General features: G+C 37.6%; 1 protein-coding gene across 1 annotated transcript in view; it reads right to left on the minus strand.

Annotated features, from left to right (window-relative positions):
- Nucleotides 1-22203, minus strand: part of LOC116296299 (uncharacterized) — a 104335-nt gene that overhangs the window by 73089 nt on the left and 9043 nt on the right. Inside the window, 33 exon segments of the mRNA XM_089036821.1 lie at nucleotides 359-502; nucleotides 1344-1528; nucleotides 1699-1837; nucleotides 2408-2712; nucleotides 3415-3556; nucleotides 4128-4453; nucleotides 4761-4902; nucleotides 5886-6193; nucleotides 6751-6892; nucleotides 7237-7562; nucleotides 7847-7991; nucleotides 8251-8576; nucleotides 9007-9148; nucleotides 9676-9734; nucleotides 9737-9994; nucleotides 10272-10413; nucleotides 10493-10700; nucleotides 11564-11678; nucleotides 12226-12298; nucleotides 12585-12913; nucleotides 13281-13416; nucleotides 13818-14125; nucleotides 14244-14385; nucleotides 14659-14984; nucleotides 15379-15442; nucleotides 16037-16341; nucleotides 16574-16715; nucleotides 17211-17311; nucleotides 17358-17537; nucleotides 18071-18215; nucleotides 18845-19170; nucleotides 19755-19896; nucleotides 20344-20487. Of these exon segments, the coding sequence (XP_088892947.1) occupies nucleotides 359-502; nucleotides 1344-1528; nucleotides 1699-1837; nucleotides 2408-2712; nucleotides 3415-3556; nucleotides 4128-4453; nucleotides 4761-4902; nucleotides 5886-6193; nucleotides 6751-6892; nucleotides 7237-7562; nucleotides 7847-7991; nucleotides 8251-8576; nucleotides 9007-9148; nucleotides 9676-9734; nucleotides 9737-9994; nucleotides 10272-10413; nucleotides 10493-10700; nucleotides 11564-11678; nucleotides 12226-12298; nucleotides 12585-12913; nucleotides 13281-13416; nucleotides 13818-14125; nucleotides 14244-14385; nucleotides 14659-14984; nucleotides 15379-15442; nucleotides 16037-16341; nucleotides 16574-16715; nucleotides 17211-17311; nucleotides 17358-17537; nucleotides 18071-18215; nucleotides 18845-19170; nucleotides 19755-19896; nucleotides 20344-20487 (6417 nt within the window).

A 22203-nucleotide genomic window follows, 5' to 3' on the forward strand; every position in this document is an offset into this window, starting at 1 on the left:
GTAAAACTGTATGTCTTTTCACATCAATTCGAAAGTTTTGGGGTAAGATTAAAAGTTTAAAGTGGGGAGGGGGTTGAGGGGTGGGTGGTTTCGAGTTCTGAGCCATAACTTCAGTTGGCCGTTACAGTAATTAATATTTCAATTAAAATCATGGGATATTAATTGCTCGTTTTTAACATGCATTGTTCCGTAGTGCGTACATTCCTTACTATACAATATACATTAATGAAAGAAAAGAACACTTTTTCACACAATCAAGGCTAAGACTGAGCAAAGGTGAAGTCGAAATGGGAGTATTCAAATTACTAGGCAAACTGATTAGTTTATATATAATTGCCTTCAGAGTTTTCGTTCATACCTTAACAGTGTTTCGAAGTTTATAATTAGTCCAGTGATAGCCATCTTGACTGTATGCAAGTTTGTAGTAACGGACAAATTGTCTACTGTCTTGTCTTCCTTGAGATAACACGGCTGTGACTTTAGTTATACGACGGAAGTCAACCTACGATGAAATTAACAACAGTCAACGAGGAAATAGAGAAAAAAGTATCAGTGTATCAAGTGTGCATTTCACCACGTTCAGGTCCAAGAATAAAAAAGCGTTTTAGTAAGAAAAACAATGTTCGTTTTCTACGAATATTCAACATGTTTTATTTCTACACTTTTTTGTGGCCAGAATAACGTAAACTAAAGACAATAGAGAGGTTAAGCTTCTTGTTTACGGCAAACGTGAAACGTCAGTTGACCATTAAAAGATTCTTCAGAATTAGTGAAAAGGAATCGCAATGATCTCCAAGTAGTAGATCAAAATAAGAATATGTGTCTTTGTCGGGAAGGCTTGCAAAAAGGTAAAGTGAAATGTAGGGAAACGATGAAAACGTGGTCACGTTTGCCGTTTGCGAGAAGAAAAAACGGGAATCTTAATCTGCCTAATATCTAAGAGAATTGAACCTGAGTTTTAAGAAATAACTTTACGTTTTGTGCACTTGAGTGGGTAAAGGGGTGGTACATGGTGATTATATGAATGTTTCATTGTTTCATTGTTCTAGCATAAATAAACTACATGGACAACATTAGAAAATTATATTTAAAAAAAAACAGGTTTATTAGCTGACTAATTGATTAGTTGTTTTTCTTAATTTCTGTACCATGAACTGTCATAGACCACTAGTAGGTTCATCTTAGCCAATCAAAATGCTCGATTTTCTAAAAACAGGTTTATTAGTTAATTAATTAATTAGTTCTTTTTCTTATTTCCGTAGGTTCATTTTAGCCAATCAAAATGCTCGATTTTCCTCTAAATTGCATAAGATAAAGATATCTATCAAGTTATTCAGTAATACCTTAAGCCACTGTTGATGGTTGTTGTGCCTAGCCACCCAAGCACCAACATTGAATTTACCGCGTTTCTTCTGATAGAGTCGTGCAAATCGTGCAGCATGTTGGTTGTTGAGTTGTGAGGAAGCCGTAATCTGCTTGCTGTTGATGACTCCAGATCGCATACCAAGTTCTGCATTGCACACCGCACCTATAACAATATGGGAGGATAAAAATATTCATTGATTGCATGATTGTTGGAAGTTAGTTGATGGAACTTGGAAAAGAAACATTCAATTTCGTAAAGTCAAGTTATTTTTCCCAAATGTTTGTCTGTCTGTCTATCTGTCTGATTGTTTGTTTGTTGGTTTAAGTACCTACCTAGACATCCATAGACTTCAACTCTCATGGTTGGGTAACCATACCATGTGCGAGGGATAAACCGTATTGCAAGGCTGGTGATCAGGCGTCTGAATTGGTGGTAGACGATGGAGTGCATGTTGGAGTTACCATCGAACACCTAATGTCAATAAAATGAGAGGAAAAACTTAAAATATTGCGGGGGGGAAGGGGGATATTTTAAAAAATTTTGTTATGTATTGATGAACTAGGTCTGTTGATGGATGTTTAGCCCAAAAGGAATAAATATTGAAAAACGAGGTTATTGACACCTCTTTTACTATATAAAAAAAAATATTGTAAAAAATATATAATGATAGAATAAAATGCTTGAAAACAAAATTTTGCTTGATCATAATGATAAAAGGATGCGATTTGAAATTTAGTCATTGAAGTTTACTGCAATTTTCGTAAACATGCGAACTCTGGCTGCGAGCCTCACGCTGAAATTTGGTTTTTCGCTGCCGTCAATCAAACCTAATCAGTCGGTACCTTTCATATTTTTGACTGGCGGCAGCGAAATCCAAATTTCAGCGTGCAACTCGGCGACACAGCAGTTCGCATGTTTATAAAGATTGCAGTAATAAGAAAGTCGAAAGAAAGATTCGCGGTCAAAGCTTTTCATATGGTCTTTGCTTTATCGAACTGTACCCCAAACTGGCTACAAGTATTCTTAAAGACTAATGGTTACCTTCAATCGGCGGTTTTCTCTGTACATAGCAAAGCGCATGCCATCTTTGCTAGTAGAAATACTGTAGGTCCTCACATACTGATTAGCATTGCCTCGGCCCTGGGTAGCAACCCCTCGAACACGTGCAAAGGTCTGGAAGTTGATCTGCAAATAGGATCTCACGCGAGATCTTGGATACCACGAGGTTGCACTGTTGAGTCGACCTTTCCATGGGTCGTAGCTACCATATCGGGTGTGGATTCTTGAGGTGATGTCACTGTCTCTGATACGACCGTCCTCGACACCTAGGGGCATGGAGCAACGATCTGACAAGAAACAAAGAATATGAGTACCACATTCGTTAATTTTGTCTCAATATGAAATATGGGTAATAGAATTTCTATAAATCAAAACTAAGAGTGCAATATAATATTAGAGTGCATAACATATATCCATGAAAACAATTGACTCATAAAATGGTCCCAAAGTTTTGTAGGTCAACGGTCTACTGAGGTCTATTGTGCTTACTAATAAGTGTAAATTTGTTCAACGTTTTTCACAGATATATGTTATGCACTTCATTAGATTAGAGTACTAACGCTAAATAGTGCAATGTCTAAAGTCACTAGACCCTTGAAATATAGATATTAGACTATTACACATTAGTAAACCCTAGTCTTTCTTTGTGTCTATTTGACTATTAGACGTTAACCGCTAGTATTTTCTATTTCATGAGATAACGTTTTAACTCTATTGCTTCCTATTGTTACATCAGGCAGTGCTTTTTGGTACCAATCGCTAGTAGTGCAAGATGCAATGAAGTTTTTCACTGTTATATAGTGCTTACCGACGTTGCACTCTATTCATTCTAACCAAGGACTTATAAATTAGTGAATTCTCATTAAATATGTATAAATATTATGTATACAAAAGCTAAGTACATAAATGCTTAGATTTTTCTCTTCCTTTTGCCTGAACTCGACGATAAATATGTGGACCTATAGCCCTGATATTTGTAAATATATTACCTTCTGCGCAGCCGTAAAACTCAACCCTCATCGAGATATGAGTGCGCCAACGATACGGATGAACACGGATGTATCTTGCTTTGATACGAGGAAACAGGCGGTACTGAACAACTGTGTTCCTGTCCCGATTAGCTTTGAAATACTAAAAAAAAAAACTTTAGTATAAATAAACAATTTCCAGCCCGTTGTCAATCAAACGAAACATACATTATAGTACGTCCATTTGTGCCTTTCCAGTTTACAGCTATTTGAAAGAATATAGGATGAATGTTTTGTTGCAATGCTGCATGTCATATCAATCCCGAACTGCACTGTGAATCCAATCAGCGAAAGGTCACACAATATCAAATTTCTATAAACTTTGCACTTTTTTCCAGCATAATTTCTTCGGTGCTGACTTTATTTACACGAAAATATAAAACAGTCGTCCTTGTTTTGTACAAGGGTAGCACTGTAGCTAACAAACCTCGTGACCCTCGTTTTATGATCGAATTGGAATTAAGGAGTTGACAGTCGATTTTTGACATTTCAAGCTTGGTATACTAGATGCAGCTTGATGCAACATGCAAAAAACCTTCACCAATCGTTTTTGAAATAGCTGCATTTGTCTATGCAGCTTTTAGAGTAAAAAAATCTTTTTCATATCTTTTACGTTACATATATCTAACTTATCTAGTTATTTGACTTTAATATTTCTGTTTATAAAAGCTAACCTTTCGTTTTGAATTGACCTTATACTCCACAAACAGAGACTTGTCCTGGCTGTATGTAATGTAATACATAGTCACCCACTGGTTCATGTCCTGACGACCTTGTGTCGCAATAATGGTGACCCTTGTGGGTCGACCAAAGTCTGCCATTAACCATTGATTATAGCTATTGTACTTAGCACACCAGGCACCAACTCTGTGACCTCGTCGTTTGGAGTTCAATCTTCCATTGACTACTCCATGGTTGGCGTCCCATTCTGATGAGGCCATCAACTGGTGTCGCCGCAGTTTACCGTTTTGCATACCGAGTGGCTGATCACAGCGTTTGCCTTTAAAGATTCAGAAATGATTAGTTTTTAGCAGTCGCCATAGAGAATGCCTCACAATTGGCTTCTTGCTTTTAATTAAAAAATACCCTCGTTGTTTGAGTAAGGTTTTGGTATTTTTGCTGCGGATAAGCAAAAGTTACCAACCTATTTCTCATCCCCCTTCTAACTACCCTTCCTTTCTAACCAACCCCAGCAAGAGCTTTTACGAGGACGAATCCAAGGTGGGAAATGAGAATTGACATATATCTATTTTCTTAAAACTGGTATAAAGGGTATAAGAAAAAGTTCGAAATTGTCATAGACTCACCAATGACACATCCATAGAACTCCACTCTCATACAGATGTATCTGTTCCAGCTTCTGGGGTGAATACGGAAATACCTTGCTCTGATTGGCCGATGGAAGTGATTGTTCACTGGCACATAACTATCCCAGTTGGCTTTGAAGACCTGCACAACCAAAAACAAGAAAGATATTAAAACTATTAAATTCAGTTTTGCAGTTCATTTTTTAAAAACACAAGAATAATACACATCTTTTCGCAAATGGCAACTATGAAAATAAAGTTCAGACTTCAATTACATTTTTGCGGAAGATGTTTTTAAACAAGAGTAACACAAAACGAGCTATGCTCAACTTAATTTAAGATTGACAATTTACAATTAGAATTATTTTCAAGCAGTAATCAAATACTTTTCATCAATGACTTAATGCTTATCAATGTTTTTTTAAATTCCAGCACTTTTTTAAGGAGTACAGTAAAACACCGCGTATAAGAACCTAAAATTTAAGAACCATTTAACATAAGAATCATTTCAGGCTGAAATTTCAAAGTAGGTCTTAATTTCCAAATAAAAAGTCAATCTGTTTTATTTTCTTGTAAATAATAAAATACATGTGCATAACTTAGCGCTATTTTGTATGATTTATGTGCTATTATTGTTTGGACTCTACTATATTCCATGTAGCTAGCATGAAAACGTGTGAATTATTTAATGTATAAAATATCACGCCCGCCAATAAGCCTTTTCATAGTTTAAGAATCGATTCCACTGCGCATGCGATTTTATCCCGAATTTCTCACCTTCTTTTGACTAAACCTTCTTTTGTTCTTAATTAAACAAAAGAAGATGAGAAATTCGGGATAAAATCGCATGCGCAGTGGAATCGATTCTTAAACTATGAAAAGGCTTATACAAGTACTCTTTTTCTTAGATTACTCTTTTTCCTAGATTGCTTGATTTCAAGTTAAGCACCATTTATATAAGAACCTGTTCAGGCTGACTTGGAAAAATCTTATACGCGGGGTTTTACTGTAATATAAGAGGTGTAAATACCCTGTTTACCCAAAGAATTTATACGCTACTCGGGATAAACGAAGCAAAAAGGAACAAGGCGAAATAGGAACATCCTTTTATAACCGTACACAAACCTTTGTTCTTCCTCCTTCCTGGTAGTATTTGAATGAAAATCCGTTGTTGCCATAGGATACAGAATAACTCTTGACAAAGTACTGTGCAGTAGTATGATATCCCTGAGTGGCAATTCGTTTGACAACAGTTACAGCACCAAAATCAAATTGCAGCCATTGCTTTTGGTTTCTGTATTTGGAGCACCATGAGCCACTGTTTTGACGAAGTCTTGCCTTCCAAGGTCCATATGAGGTGCTACTGTAGGAAGATGCTGTTATCTCTTGGTTAGCGATGCGGCCGTCTTCTGATCCAAGGGGAGCATCACAATCTGAGAAAAGAAGGATTGGTTTCAAAAAGGCAGGTGACATGACCCACTTTAAATACACTTATAATAAACTTGACAAAATTACTCGATTCTGATTGGACAAGAGGAGTACAATTAAATCCCAAGTTGTACTCTGTAGAGTCCCAATTAAGTTGCTCAATTTTGTTGAGTGTATTATAAACAAAAAATCGCATAACATTCTCGTACAATTCAAAATTTATAGATACTCAAAATAGATGTTTTGAAAGTTCCCAAACTGGTCCAATTTTGAAAACTTTTAAAACATCCCTCGTACCTATAAATACTAAAGATCGTGCGATTTCTATTATACAAATGGTAATTATGGTAATCACAAAGGCATCCATCCTGTTTCCAGAATTCAAAGAAGATATAATGTTTGGCGTAATATTATAGCGTAATTGATTTTTTAACGTAATTTGCATTTGATCGAAATGAAATGATCTCTCTTACATCATTTCAGGAATCAAAAATGAGCTCTTAGCCGATCAGAAAAGAGATAGTGAAAAAAAACAAATAATAAATAAATGTATTTTACATACTTGAGTTGCATCCATAAAGTTCAAATCTCATAGCGTTCATTCCTCGTCTTCCCATTGGTCGAATGCGAATGTAACGAGCAATGATTGGTGGATAGAAAGCGTTGGTGCGGACGCCTCTGTTGTCACGATTTCCTTGGATCATCTAATGAACAAAATAAGAAATGAAAAATGGTACTACAGTTTAAGACTTTTCATTTATAATGAATTTTCCGCGATCACAGTTTTAAATACTGAGATATCTTAGCTAGTTTGTTGAACTTGTGGGAGTTTGTGTTTCTTTAATTGTATGAGAAATACGTTATGTTTACACGACCTTTTTTTCGAATATCTCAGTCTCGTGTAAAAGGAACCTCTAAAAGAACAAATGTTTGACCGCTTAAAATTCGTCCGGTACTATGTAAACACAATCTAAATTGTTGAACTTTGATAAATAACAAGCATGAGTGTGAGCTTAACCTTAGAAAACCATTTAAAACCATGTCTTACCTGATATGGACCATACCAGTGCCTCTGTACAGCAAAGTGGATATTATCCTGACTATAATACACATAAAACTGACTAACATAGTAGTTTTTATCAAACTGTCCCTGTGTATTGATGCCGATGATAGTTTTTATTCTACCAAGATCGACTGTGACCCACTGGTTATTGCCGTTGCCTGCAGCCACCCAGCTACCAAGGTATCCCCTGGAGTGCCTGTGTAGCCTGGCAAGGAAAGGTTGTCCACGTGGTCGGAAAGACGAGGCAGAGAAGGCACTGTTTTTGAGAGAGCCTTTCTGGATACCGACTGCGGCATTGCAGAAGTGTTCTCCTGTAACAAAAGATTGAGGTCAAAATGATTATTTATTAGAGATAATCGTCAGAAAAAACTGTTTTATTTGTTAAATATTAATTGGTATCTTACTATTACTTATAGCTGCAATCAACAACAATCGTTTTTTTATATTTTACACAATTTCCTGTATCTTCTCTTCTTCTCGACTTCTGTTTTTGGCAGTCCATGTCCAGGGAATCTTGGACATATTCATTTTGTTTAGAATAATTATGAATAGAAGCTATGGCTACGTATTTCATGAAGCCTTAGTTTTTATTTACCTCCTTTCCTACAACCATAAAGCTCCCAACGAAGTCCAATACCACGGTACCAACTGACTGGGTGAATACGGACGTATCGTGCTCTGATTGGTGGATTTATTTTGTGTGCTACAACATGGTAATTGTCATAGTTTCCGCTGAATATCTACAAAATAATCGGCATTTTAAGTGGTTGAACTTGATAAGTTACAGTAAATGTAAGACCGCATCAGACCAACCTAGCCTTCATGCAAGGACATCAGAAAAGGTCTATTGCAAACTTTGTACAAAACCGCGACCTTGTTTGATCGCAGGCGCAGTTTCACAGACTCCGTTTCAGTATAGCAAATGAGGTAATAGAATGCGCTTTATATATATATATATATCATTGTTATTAATGTTAGTTGCTAAGCAGCCCAACAAACCTTATCTCGTCCATAAGCCTTAAAGGACCGGAACCTCCTTCCATCAGACGAATACGACAATCTGTATCGAGTCACCCAGTAGTTATGTCCACGAATATCCTGCGTAGCAACGCCAGTGACCTTGGCCATTTTCCCAAGGTCAACCTGAAGCCACTGACGAGTATTGAAAGTCCTTGGTCGCCAACCGTAGTTAGCTCTAGAGTATTCCCAGTTCCTGAGACGTGATTGACTAGGTGCTGTATTCTTGGGGTCGTAAAAAGTGGATGATGTGAAGGCTTCATCTGGGATTCGTCTGTCTTCGATACCCAATGGCATGTAGCATGCATCTACACAGACACAAGGTCATATAGTCAAGAGAGCTTTTATAATGTAATAGGTCATTAACAGTCTCATGCATGACTGTTACAAGATGGCAAAAAAACTTCGAGCTTCCTTTGTTCAAATAACTTTTAATGAATTACTGATGTTATATCCAAAACCTTAAAACGCTCATTGTGAGGTTTTTTTTTTTTTTTTGACTCGTAAAAAATACATTAATCATTATTATAACATGCTATGGCTTTGAGGAAAAATACCATGGAAAATCCCTCGAGGCACTCGATTATCTAGCATACACACAGTGTGCATATTAAGAAAACACAAGTAACAGATGGACTATTCCATGATGTGTTAGGAGAAGGCATTGTGCAACTGTTTTTGTATTAATGAAAATACCTAGGCAGTGAACAAGATACTCAAAACATCGCAATGCCTTACTTGTTCGACAGCCAAAGAATTCAAGTCTCATGGAAATGTGACGATGCCAGGATCTTGGGTTGATTCGGATGAATCTACATCGAAGAGCTGGACTGAATACATACGACTTGACTGAGTTTCTGTCAACATTCGCTGGGTAGTTCTGTCATGTTAGAAAAGCCAAACTTTTATGTTAGTGTTTCTTAAGAAACAATCGATACATGATTTTCTGAAAAATGTAATGACATATTTACTGAATAAAAACTTAATAAAAAAGAATATATTGCAGTTAATTCCAGGACTAAAAAACTTGTGCAGTGTCGTAGCTTAATGAGGTAGAACTAAAAGCATGTGAACTACTAGCGAGCTAGTAGCTCACATTTAGATGTATGGTGTCATATGAATGGTCACAAAGAATCTGGGTCTGAAGGTCTTAAATGGGAAAAGATTTCGGCCAAGCTAAAGGCATGTTAGCAAAAGCCAAAACACCCTGACTTTTGGAATTCAGTTAATGGAAGATTGCATGCCTCATGAACCTGTGACCCCGTAACTGATAAAAATGAAGTTTTTTATTATCAAAATTGTTACTTCTTTTGTTTTGACCTCATTAAGAAAGAGACGTCTTTAGTTCTGGCAAATAATCACGTAATTTATCAATCTGTGACTATGCACTTCCGTTTTCCCCCTTACCCGTATTCCTCCAGTGGTCCATCTCATGGGTGTAAAACGAACTCCATCTAGGCCATAGTACAGATAAAAGATTTGACCCACTGATCGGCATCGTGTCTTCCTTGGGTTTGCATCATGACAATCTTACTTGGTCCACCGAAGTCAACCTGCAGCCATTGCTCGTAGTTGTTATGCAGAGCGGACCATGCGCCTGACTTACCTCGCCTGCTCTTCTGGTTCAATCTGCCCAGGAATGGGGCGTGCTTGGAGTTGAAGGTAGAAGAGGCGGTCATTTGGTTGCTGCGTATGCGGCGTAACATTGGCTTATTGCAAAGAGGAACTGCAATGAAAAACGAAATCATTCATCAAATATTTTTTGTGTGACATTTACCAATTTTAGAGCACGTGCCATGAGTCTTTTCATATGCACAATGCTTAAACAAAGAAATTATACTCTAAGGAATGGCACATGGTTTGAAATGGGAAAACATTCAACATAACCTAAGAAGGTCTATAGTGCTTACTCAAATATTATGCACCCAAAAATAGATTTGTGTATTTTAAGCTTTCCTGGCATTTTTTCTTCAACTTGAACTGATGATAACATATCAACTTACCTAATCTACAACCGTAGAGTTCGACTCTCAGAGCAATGAAACCATACCAAGTGCGAGGATGTATACGAACATAACGAGCCTTGGGTGGCCTGTATAGCGTGTTAGTAACTACCATATATCTATCCATGTTTCCTTTGAAGACCTAACAGAGCCAAGTAAGAAAAACCACCATTAAATAAAAATAGTGGTGGAACAGCGTAAAGATTTTGTTTTAAACTTACTCTGACTGCACGACCCTCTCGGTAAGGATAGAATTTGTGTGCATTCAAACTAAATGTGATGGTGTAGGACTTGACATATTGATTTGCATCATAGCGACCCTGAGTGGCGATTCTCTTCACTCGGGCTACCGAACCAATATCGATTTGCATCCACTGTTTTCGGTTGCTTGTTTTTGGTAACCATCCTCCGTATGTTCTACCGCGGTTCCTGTAAAGCAATGGTGTTCTACTTTAATAGGCGTGTTTCATATGTAATGCATACACGAGAGAGCTTCATAGTCACATTTATTATATTGGAAACTAAACAAGCAAAATCGTATTAATTGCAGCAAACGCCTCATCAATGGTTTGAACGTACAGCTTTGACATTTATCGAAATATAGAATATTTTAGTGGAAAAGTGATTGTAAAGAAGAAATTATTGATATTAATTCATTCATAAGAGAAAATTCGTTAGTGACTCAATGAACGTCAGAGAGTCTGTGAAATGGCATGATGTTTAAGTTCATGTAGCACATAATTTAATTAGTTGGTCAGGGATAGTCAGATTGGAGTTGGAATCCGAGTTGGAAGCAGAGTTGGGCAGAGATAGTTGAAGTTGAAGTTACAGTCGCAGAAATAAAAGAGAAGAAGAAAGCCGCAAAGAGTAACAAAAATCTATGTGTCCGAAAGGGAAGTAACACTCCCCCACTTGCCCTCGTCACGTTATAAAAGCAACAGGAAGACATCGACCACTGCACACGAAAATGAGGATGGAGGTTGCCAAAAATCATCAATATCAATGATCCCAAATAAAATGAAATATAACTAGACCACTTGCAATGTCCTCAAACCGTGACCACAAAACAATCATTGCAAATGACAAACAAAAACGAGTAACAGCAACCAAACTAATATTAAATACATAAATAAAACAGTAGCAGCAACAGCGATAACATCATCATCATCATCGGTAGCAACAACATTAACGATGATATCAAAATGGCAATGAAAGCAGCAGGATAAAGAAACAAGGATCGGACAACAAGCAAAATCAAAAAATCTGAGTCATTTAATGAAAGTGATACATACACTTGGAAGAGTCTTGCGCTCCATGGTCCTCGGTATGTATGGATGATTGACGATGCTGTAAACATCTCGTGACGAATGCGTCTGTCCTGGACACCCAGAGGAGCATCACAAGCATCTGCCAACCAATGACAAATGAACTTAAATTACTTTACTTTATACTGCAGGAATGTTATCCTGCGCTTGTGCATGTCATAATACTTATGGTTGCTGCAAACCCTAATGATAACTGAAAGTTGCATCATTCACATAGCTGCAAAGGGCACCTTTTTGTCCTTTTTAGTTGCCATCAAAGGTTGGAATAAATCTATTAACAAGTTAAAAGGTGCAGCAAGAGCCCCAAGCAAGAGCCCAAAACACGCGCGTTTTTGTCGCCAATTACTCATCATTAGAAATGGCGAAACCCATTTAGGTGCTTTTCTGATTTCGAGGCATGAAATAATAAGAAAATGTTTAATACTTTTAAATTTTCTTGCTAGAAAAAATTAATATGCATATGATGGCAATACCATGGTGAAACATCTCCCCATCCCATCGTAACGAATATCAGGTACATAGTGTTTTCGTTAGGAAACATTGTAATATCGTTTCTTACCAGTCTTGCATCCATAAAGCTCAACACGCATACAGCTGTAGCCATTCCATGACCTTGGGTTAATTTGTACATATCGGCCCAATGATTGGTGGACTCAGATGGTTTGTCTTGACTGCCAAGTTGTTAGTATTGGCATAAAAGATCTAAAACAAAAATTCCTTTCAGACTACTATCTATAGTTTAAAAAAGACGACAGATAACAGAAACTTAAAGAGGAACGCACTAAAAAAGTTATGAATGGTGAAAAAGGTATTTATTTGTTCAGAATGTCGACAATGTGTCCTTGCATTTTAACCATAATTTTTCGAACATGCGCTGTTCCTTTTTCACTAGCGTCAACCAGGGATCGATAAGCATAGAGCATGTTTTCTGAGCATGCGCAGTACATTCCCACAAGTGACGAAAGCCACTCAATTTTTATCCATCTACCTTAGGAGAGTTTCTGTGGCTGTAAATTGCCCAGTGATATCCATCTTGACTGTACTTCACATAGTACTGCCTTACAAACCAACCAACATCTTGACGTCCTTGTGTTGCTATCATAGTAACTTTCCTCACTCGGCCCAGGTCTATTTGTAGATATTGCCTGTTGTTGTTATTGCGGTTGCTTACGCACCAAGACCCTAGTTTAGCTCCATGACGCGCGATCATCAGTCGAGCACGACTGGCACCGAGCGCAGCGTTCCATTCACTTGATGCGGTTACTCTGCTGTTTCCGATTTGTCCATTCTGCATTCCATATGCCTTGTTGCATTTGACTGCAATGAAATGGTATTTGGTTTAGACTACTTCGATAGCTAACAAATGATTTTTTGTGTGCATTTACTTGGGAGGGGGGGGGGGGGGGGGAGAAAAACTAGGATACATAAGATCAATACTGGGTTTGCTAATCACAATCTCTGATCCTAACAGTCTTTTAGCTGACCCTTGCATAAATGGTATATACTTTGGGTATATGAAATGTTAAAATATACTAAATTAAAGTGAATATTTTATTGGAGAAAAAAAGACATGAAAACAGAAATAAAAATAAACAAATGCTTCTCAAAATCACTTCTCAAAAATGAGAGAATAATTAGAAACAGCTCGGGATGGCTAATGAATGGTTTAGTCATCACTTCTTACTTGTGCAGCCATAGAACTCAACACGGATGTCAGGCCAACCATTCCAAGTGTAAGGGAAAACACGGATCATGGCTGCTCGAATTGGCTTGAAGAAATGCTGTACGACCTTATATCTGTCATTGTTTCCAGAGAAGATCTGTATTGTTAATAAAACAGAATGACAATCGTTAGGACGAATTCCAAGGAATTCTCTATTTTTAAAGTAGGAAGTGTTTTCATAGTGAATGATCCTTTCATTAAAGTACTAAAATGGATGGCAAAATATCCCATCACTTATGCATTTGCGCCCGTGAGCCCCTTCTTACCAATAAGGGAACTCACATATAAAAACTGGTATTCCAACTCAAATTAAAGGAGGTCATGCATATGAAATGGGAAAAATGCAATCTCAACCAGCAGCAAGTGAAACAAACTAATTTATTATTACTACTATTATCATTTTTGTTATTACCACAATGATTGTAATTCTTTTCCAACTGTAATGGCACTACATACTGTCAAAAATTATCTAATATCATAAATCAATATTCTAGTAACCTTGATGCCCTTATTCTTATTCCTAAACCATCTCCATCCAACACCATCGTTGCTGTAACTCAGTCTATAGCTCTTCACCCAATAGTTATAATTTCGGGAACCCTGCGTAGCGATTCCTTTTATGGTAGTGATATCACCCAGGTCCACCTGTAGCCATTGGTTACGATTTCTGTGACGTGGACGCCAGCCATAAGCGAAGTTCAGTCTGCCGTATCTTGGTGAGAGGTGATTGTTGTAATATGAAGACGCAGAGAACTGACCTTCCGTGATTCGGCCATCCTCCAGTCCGATTGGCATGGCACAGCGATCTTGAAAAATATTGGTATATGAGATAAATTATTAGCTTATTTTCTCCTCATTTTTAATATTGATTATTTATCCGTGCGTCCGTCCTTTCCGTGCATCCTTCCGTGTATTAATAATTACCTTCTCTACATCCATAGAATTCTGCTCTCATAGAAATATGTCGATGCCATTGGTAGGGTAGGATACGTATCACCCTGCATCGAATGTGAGGGAAGAATCGATGGCTTACTACATCGTTTCGGTTGCGATTGGCTTTGAAATACTGCAAAAAAAATTAAATAAACTATAAAGTTCAGATTGACTGCGTTATCATTTTGTCAAAGTAGTACGGACGCAAGAGTCGTAGCTGAAATAAATTTATAAGTTATTGTAAAAGATGGAATATATAAGTTACAGCAATTTTCAATGAAAACGCGAACTCAGTAGTTGGAAGTTCCTTGTTGAAACTTTGGTTTTCCACTTTTAACAATCAAAAATATGAAAGCTACTGACTAAATATATTTTTTTAATTATCTAAATGAATAGCGATGTGTACCTTGTAGTTATATCCCTCTTTGTAGATAGCAAAGTTAGCACCATCTGTACTGAAGCTGAGCCGGTAAGTGGTCACCCACTGATCAGCATCATGTCTTCCCTGAGTTGATATCTTATTGAGACGAGTAGCAGCCTGGAAGTCAATCTGGAACCATTCGTTGCGCGTGTTATACTTGGCACACCAAGCACCCACTCTGGCTCCTCGTTTCTTGAAGTATAAGCGGCCATTTTGTGGTCCATGGTTTCTGTCCCAGCTTGATGATGCACTCAGCTGATAGTCGCGGAGTTTTCCGTTTCGTAAACCTAGTTGAGCCTTGCAGCCCTTACCTGAAAGAATATAAATACATTTTAAATAACTAAACACTGGTGTTGAACCACTCGGAGATAGGAAAATGCACGACATGCACAATAAACGCCAGCTCACAACGTGATATTTGAAGGAAGAAAAAGAAGAAGCCCCCCTTCCCCCCAGAAAGCATAGCAGAGTGAGACAAAAGTGTATTGCCAGTCATAGCAGATGAAGTGTTCAAATAATTCCAATTGAAAAGTCAGAGCCAGACTGACGGTACAGACCTTCCGGTCTCATCAACTTAGTAAATTCAACATACAACCTCTAAGAGCGTTAATAGTTTGCTTGTTTACCTGTGACGCAGCCGTAGAATTCCTACTCTCAGAGATATCCAGCTTCGCCATGTTACTGGGTAGATACGGAAATACCGACCGTTTAGAGGTCGAAGGAATTTATTGATTACTACTGTGAATCGATTGTAGTTTCCTTGGAATATCTAGAAAAGGAAGAATATAACCTTGATATAATTAAAGATGCATAGCTTGCCGGAAAGAAAAAGACCCTCTTCTCTAATTTCTCTGTAAATTTATCTCGACCGTTTACATGAGATATTTTACTTTGCCTCGCCTTTAAGGGTCAGCCTACTGGTAGGGTTACCCTAAAAAAAAAAAAGAGGGTGACCCTGGTACCCGGTCTGGACAAGTTTTTTTCAATGTAAACACTTTTGACTTGCCTAGTCGAGACAACGTTTTCGTTTGAGCATACGTATCTCCATTAAAACCGATTATTCGTTTCGTATTTCTGTAATTGGAAAATCTAAAGTCTGCTAAACTTTATAGAAAAACCGCGTAGCTTAAATTTGTTCAGTTTTACGCAAATAATTTAAGGCCTTTTTAGCTTGGACGTAATCTTTTCTCATTGCAGACCACGCGTCATTCTCTGTAGACTAGCGTATCTTTGTTTAACGGTTGCTCATGTAAAAATACATAGATATTGATACGGGTTCAAACAGAATCTTCAGCATTCTCACATTTGGTCTATTGCTTTCTGGGTCGAGGTAATGAAAGAAAAGCACTGCAAATTGCCTCACCTTTCTCCTGCGGTTCTCCATATAAGTAGTAAATGATGAGCGATCTTTACTGTACGTCACATAGTAACTCTTAACCCAGTAGTGAGTATTACTACGGCCCTGAGTAGCGACCCTCGTGACTTTGGCCATGGCACTGAAGTCTACCTCAAGCCACTGGCCACGTCGGTTATGACGGGGTGTCCATCCATATGGAAGGTGAAGACGGGCTCGGGTTGGTGCATAAGTGGAGCTTTGGTATGAGGAGGCTGTCATGGATTGATCGGCTACACGTTTGTCTTGTACACCTAATGGTGCATCGCAGCGATCTATACAACACAAAAAGCTTTAATTAAAGAGAGTGAGGTAATAACCTTTGGCATTATGTAACTTCCGACACTCAATGCAAAACTCCAAAGAAATGTAAGCTCTGCCGCATTCTAAATAAATAAATGAAAACTGCCTCATTTAATCGCAAAGTTTTCTAAGCTGTACAGCAGAGATTTGTATGAAACGGAAGATGTTGAAGACAAGCATTGTTCTACTGAAAGGTAAACTTACTCCAAGGACACCCATAAATCTCAAGTCTCAAAGCGGCTCGAGAATGCCAGGAACGAGGGTAGACTCTGAAGAATCGACAGATGATTGACGGCTTGAAGAATAATGATCTCACTCCCTTGTGGTCGTAGTTATTGTAGAAAAGCTAAGGGAAACAGAAAAAAAATGAAAAAATGAATTTAAAAATGAAATCGAAGAATAAAGCTATAGTAAGGGGCAGGAACAATTGACTGTTTTTCAGAAGAAAAAATAAATAAAATAAATTTCATTTTTTTGCTTTCTAATCAAAATGTTTTGTTCTAAAACGGGGCTTCCTCCCAGAAAATACTAGCTAAATTGCAGCTGAAGTATAAGACAAGAAGAGTGAGCGGTAAGCCCCTTTAAATTTTTAACAATGCCCCAGCAAAACAATATTCACTCTTTAAGACAAAAAGAGATCAAGGAAAATGATAATTTATTGTAAAGAAAACTCCTTTTTTGCGCTTCTATTTTTTTTTTTTTGAAGATTACAAATACGTTTGTGTTAAATTTGTCTCCTTCTGGAGTATTTTGTGACATAAGACTTCGTAACCACCATGTTGGAATTGTCCAACAAATTCTCAAACATAAAGACTAAAATAGAATCAAAATAATAACATACCTTATATGTATCAATCCATTGTCTTTGTTCGGCAAAATGCTCCCGATCTTGACTATATTTTATATAGAACGACCTAACAAAGTAATTTGCATTCTCCTGGCCTTGTGTATAGATACCATCAACCTTCATAGTACGACGGAAGTCAACCTGAAGCCAGGATTTGGACGGCTGACGTGGTATCCACGCTGGCTGAAGACCATGTTTGAAGGTCCTGAGTAGACGAGCGAGGATATGGGGCGTATTTCTTATTCAGCATGCTTGATGCTGTCATTTGACTGTTCTTTATTCGACCGGACTGCATTCCCAGTTTATTGTCACAGTACCTCTCTGGAGAAATAGCATTACAAATATTTAGTAGCGAATTTTTTAAATCTTACACACAGCAGCGGTGTACCTAAAATTAATTGCATCCCAAAATTATCCAATGATATGATGGTAACAAGAAAACTTCCAATTTGATGAGTGGTCTCATGCACCCTATCTGTTGTTGGATACGACCCTGCACCGCAAAAGACACAACCCAATTTTTTTTTTTTTTTGGATATATATATATATATTTGGCAAACAAGATTTATAAAAAACTCTTGTCAATGTTGGGGACAAACAAACACAATGCATAATTCATTTTATTTAATCATTTATGCTCATTTGAATTCTTGTTATTGAATTCTTGTTAGTGATATCTAATTTGTGGTTTATATCACAGTAACCCTTGGCGTCAGAGGAGCCCCAGTACTCAGGAACATGAGGCCGGACACCCGCCGTCATGAAAGAAACCACGAACGAAATGTACTGGAGCGAGAAAGCCAAAGGATCTACGCAATGGTGTATCAGTGTAACAAATAGGATTGCAAACATACCGTGTCGTCTGACTCCGTACAGTTCGACTCTCATGCCAATGTATCCATGCCAGGATCTTGGGTGAATACGAATGAATCGGCAGTGGATGTTGGGTTCGATTCTTCTTAACACAGTATTGTAACGATCATAGTTGCCAAGGAAAACCTATGTAGTACGTACCACTTTTAATAATCATGTATCATATATTAACATGCATCTGTTTTTCGAAAGTTTAGTTTACCATGCTGAAGAACTTCTGCAAAGGGGATTCAAGGGCAGAAAGGAAGAACGAAACGAAAAAGTAATAATGGATGTGAGAATGGGTGGATACATGTGGTGGAATTGAGGGAAGGTGGGAAGGAGGAAGAAAGAGATGGAGAAAGAGAGAGAGAAGAAAGGAAAGGAGGAATGAAGGAAGGAAGGAAGGAAGGACGAAAATGTATTTTCCGTTGGTATGCAGAGTATGTTAAGCAGTTATTCACTTCATTGTTTTGTTGGGTCCGCAAGCCAACCTACCATATATCTGTCTCAATCTGTTCTATTCTTAATATAAAGGGTAAATAATTTAAGTTTGTTTGAACGAAGTGAATCAGAACATAACGAAGGAATTAATGAAGGAAGGAAGGAACAAAGAAAGGATGGATTGACGGATGGGAGGGAGGGAGGAAGGGAGGGAGGGAGGGCGAAACAAGGAAAGAAAGAAGAACAAAAAGAAGGAAGGACGGAAATAAGGAAAGAGAACAGATTTTGACATTAAGAACGAAATTTGTAATTAAGGTGTTTCAACACGGTACCTTGTGTTTTCCAAACATTGTATAATATTTAAATCCCCTGTCTTTGTTACTATAAGACAACATGTACGTCTTAACCCAGTAGTTAGAATGCATCCTTCCTTGTGTAGCAATACCAGTAACTCGAGCCATCTTTCCAATATCAATCTGTAGCCATTGGTGATGATTCCTGTGTGGTGTGTACCAGCCTCCAAGGAATCCACTGCGAGGGTAGTCGTTAAGACGGGCGCGGTCACCATTGGATTTGTAATAGCTGTCGTGGTTGGATGAGCGGAGGGCACCAGATGGGATACGGTAGTCTTCCATTCCAAGGGGCATGTATCGGGATGCTTAGAAAAGACACACAATGGTCGTAATTTATATATATTTTGCAACCATTATTCCCTGTACGAGTCGCTTCACTGAAGTTCGCTTCACACACACTATCACTACATTTTTTATTTCTTTTATAAAATATAAATTACAATAACCTTTCTTTAGATAAGAATTTCGCAACGGAAAAGGCGCGCGCGCTCATAAAGCACGCGCTCCAAACCAATCAGAACGCGACATTCATAACATGTTATTTTTATAATACATCATACAACACCCAACCAATACCCAACTCACATGTTTAGTTTTAGGGTCGTAAGTTAGATAACTCACTGGGTTAATACGCCACCCTCTTTAAATAAAGTTTATTGATTTTGCGAAGAAAGAAAAAACTATGCCCGTGTTGTATGGTGTGTACGTGGAGATTAAAATTGCATTGATAGGGGCTATGCATATTTGGTTTCGTTAAGCTTTGGTAAGAAAAACCTTTGGGGGATATGTTAAGGAAAAAGCTAAACGCTTTATTTCGAATAGGTTATGTGATAACGTGAACAAAATCTATGAAACCCAACAATAAAAAATACACGGAACTGGAACTCACCAATATGGCATCCATAGAACTCAACTCTCATACTGATATGTCTATACCAGCTGTAAGGAAGGACCCGGATGTAACGAGCTCTAATGTGAGGGAAGAATTTCCTTGACACTACAGAATTGCTGTCTCTGTTTCCATAGAAATACTGAGAAAATAAAGAGAAAGTGAATAAAATTATTACAAATATAATAACATTTGAAAGACTGGAATTTTTTTGTGAAAAACCGAGAACGTTTCTGACGGCCCGTTATAAGGGGACTTCAAAGAATTGAAAAAATGGACGACAGCGACAGCAACCGGAAGCGTAAATAAGTGTAATGATAATTTTTTAAGGGTTTTACTTCTTTAAACTATGATTTCTCTGTGGATGAGTAGACTTTACTGACAATGTTTTAAATAAGATCTCCAATGATCAGAACGGTTGACGTCGCCGTCGTAGATTTTTAAAATCTTAAGTCCCTTATTTTGTTTCTGAGATTGAAAGTGTCTTAGAAATAGACTTCATTGGGGAAATAAAACTAAGAAATATTCATTTTCATTGTCGCCCGATTCTCGAGTTTTTCTTACAGTCTCTCTTAAAACTTTGTTATACCTTGAGATTATTCCTTTCTTTGTAATAGACAAAATGCACAGCATCCACACTGTGTTGGATGAGGTAACGAGTCACCCATTGTCTGGCTTCCTGTCGTCCTTGGGTGGAGATCATCATGACCTTAGTCGGTCTTCCAAAGTCAACCTACAAACACATACATAGTGTTAGTATTAAAATAAGGTTGTCTTGGGGATTGACCCAAGAATTAGGTTACTGAGAAATGGCAAATGGTTAAAGTTCAATCTAATGACGCAAATATATTTCTAAGTTCATGGTGGTAATGAACATGATGGACATGGGATTGCGTATCTTTACTCCGGGACGAGATCTATAAACGTTACTAGATAAGATCCTACATAATGATTCAATGATAGTGATTTATGATTTGATATAGCACATAGTTCATGGTCGAGATGAACATGATGGGCATGGAATTGCGTATCTTTACTCCGGGACGAGATCTATAAACGTTACTAGATAAGATCCTACATAATGATTCAATGATAGTGATTTATGATTTGATATAGCACATAGTTCATGGTCGAGATGAACATGATGGGCATGGAATTGCGTATCTTTACTCCCGGACGAGATCTATAAACGTTACTAGATAAGATCCTACATAATGATTCAATGATAGTGATTTATGATTTGATATAGCACATAGTTCATGGTCGTAATGAACATGATGGGCATGGAATTGCGTATCTTTATTCCCGGACGAGATCTATAAACGCAACTAGATAAGATCCTACACATGACGAGCTACTCGGCTTAGTTACCGGCGTGAAGCAGCACTTTCAAAGTGCTGGTCTCAGATGTCATTTCTATTCATTGCATAGGGAATATTTGCGTAATGCATGTCATCGTACGGATTAACACAGCATGAGCACATAGCATGCCACTATCAATGGACGGCACATTACATCACTGAAACAATATTTACGTCGTTATAAGATATCATGTGACTCTACTGTGGCGCTTTATTTGAAAGGGTCACTGAGAAAGTTTCGATAAACTATTGGGCCAGATCAAAGCATTTCAAGTTTTTCTTACACATTATCACTGCCTATCTAACCCTTTTGCTGTTATTTTATGTATGTGATGTGCGTTTATTGTCTTTGTATTAGATCTGTAGGCAGTATTTATGCTTAGGTACTTGTATACCTGTATAATTTGCATGCTTACTTAGGTCACTGTCCGTGTTATGTATTAGATCTGTAGGCGCATTTATACTTAGGTACTCGCATACCTGTATGATTTGCATGCTTACTTAGATCACTGTGTTTTGTGATAGATCTGTAGGCACATTTATACTTAGGTACTCGTATACCTGTATAATTTGCATGCTTACTTAGATCACTGTGTTTTGTGATAGATCTGTAGGCGCATTTATACTTAGGTACTCGTATACCTGTATAATTTGCATGCTTACTTAGATCACTGTGTTTTGTGATAGATCTGTAAGCACATTTATACTTAGGTACTCGTATACCTGTATAATTTGCATGCTTACTTAGATCACTGTGTTTTGTGATAGATGTGACTCTGTTTCTGTTTTGTACATAATACGTCTGTTCTTAGCTTGTGTTGCTGGTGTTGTTCTTTTGGGAGCGGGTTAAATATATTTTCATAAATGTTTATTTCAATCAAATTGTTTCATTGGCATTTTTAATGCTACAGGTAATAAGTGATTATATGACAAGTATGTTATGTTTTGGGTGTCTTATTGGGACTTTCATATCCGAGCGACATGGTTTATAACTCTAAATATATCGAGTGTAGGCATATTTACAAATGCTTGATGTTTTTGCCTGGCATTCGTCATCTTGACATCACGGAAATCGGATTAACTATTAT

Source organism: Actinia tenebrosa, unplaced genomic scaffold, assembly GCF_029948245.1.
Source record: "Actinia tenebrosa isolate PJP-AT-01 unplaced genomic scaffold, QUT_ActTen_1.0 PGA_scaffold4__44_contigs__length_22323623, whole genome shotgun sequence".
NCBI classification, from domain to species: Eukaryota; Metazoa; Cnidaria; class Anthozoa; order Actiniaria; family Actiniidae; genus Actinia; species Actinia tenebrosa.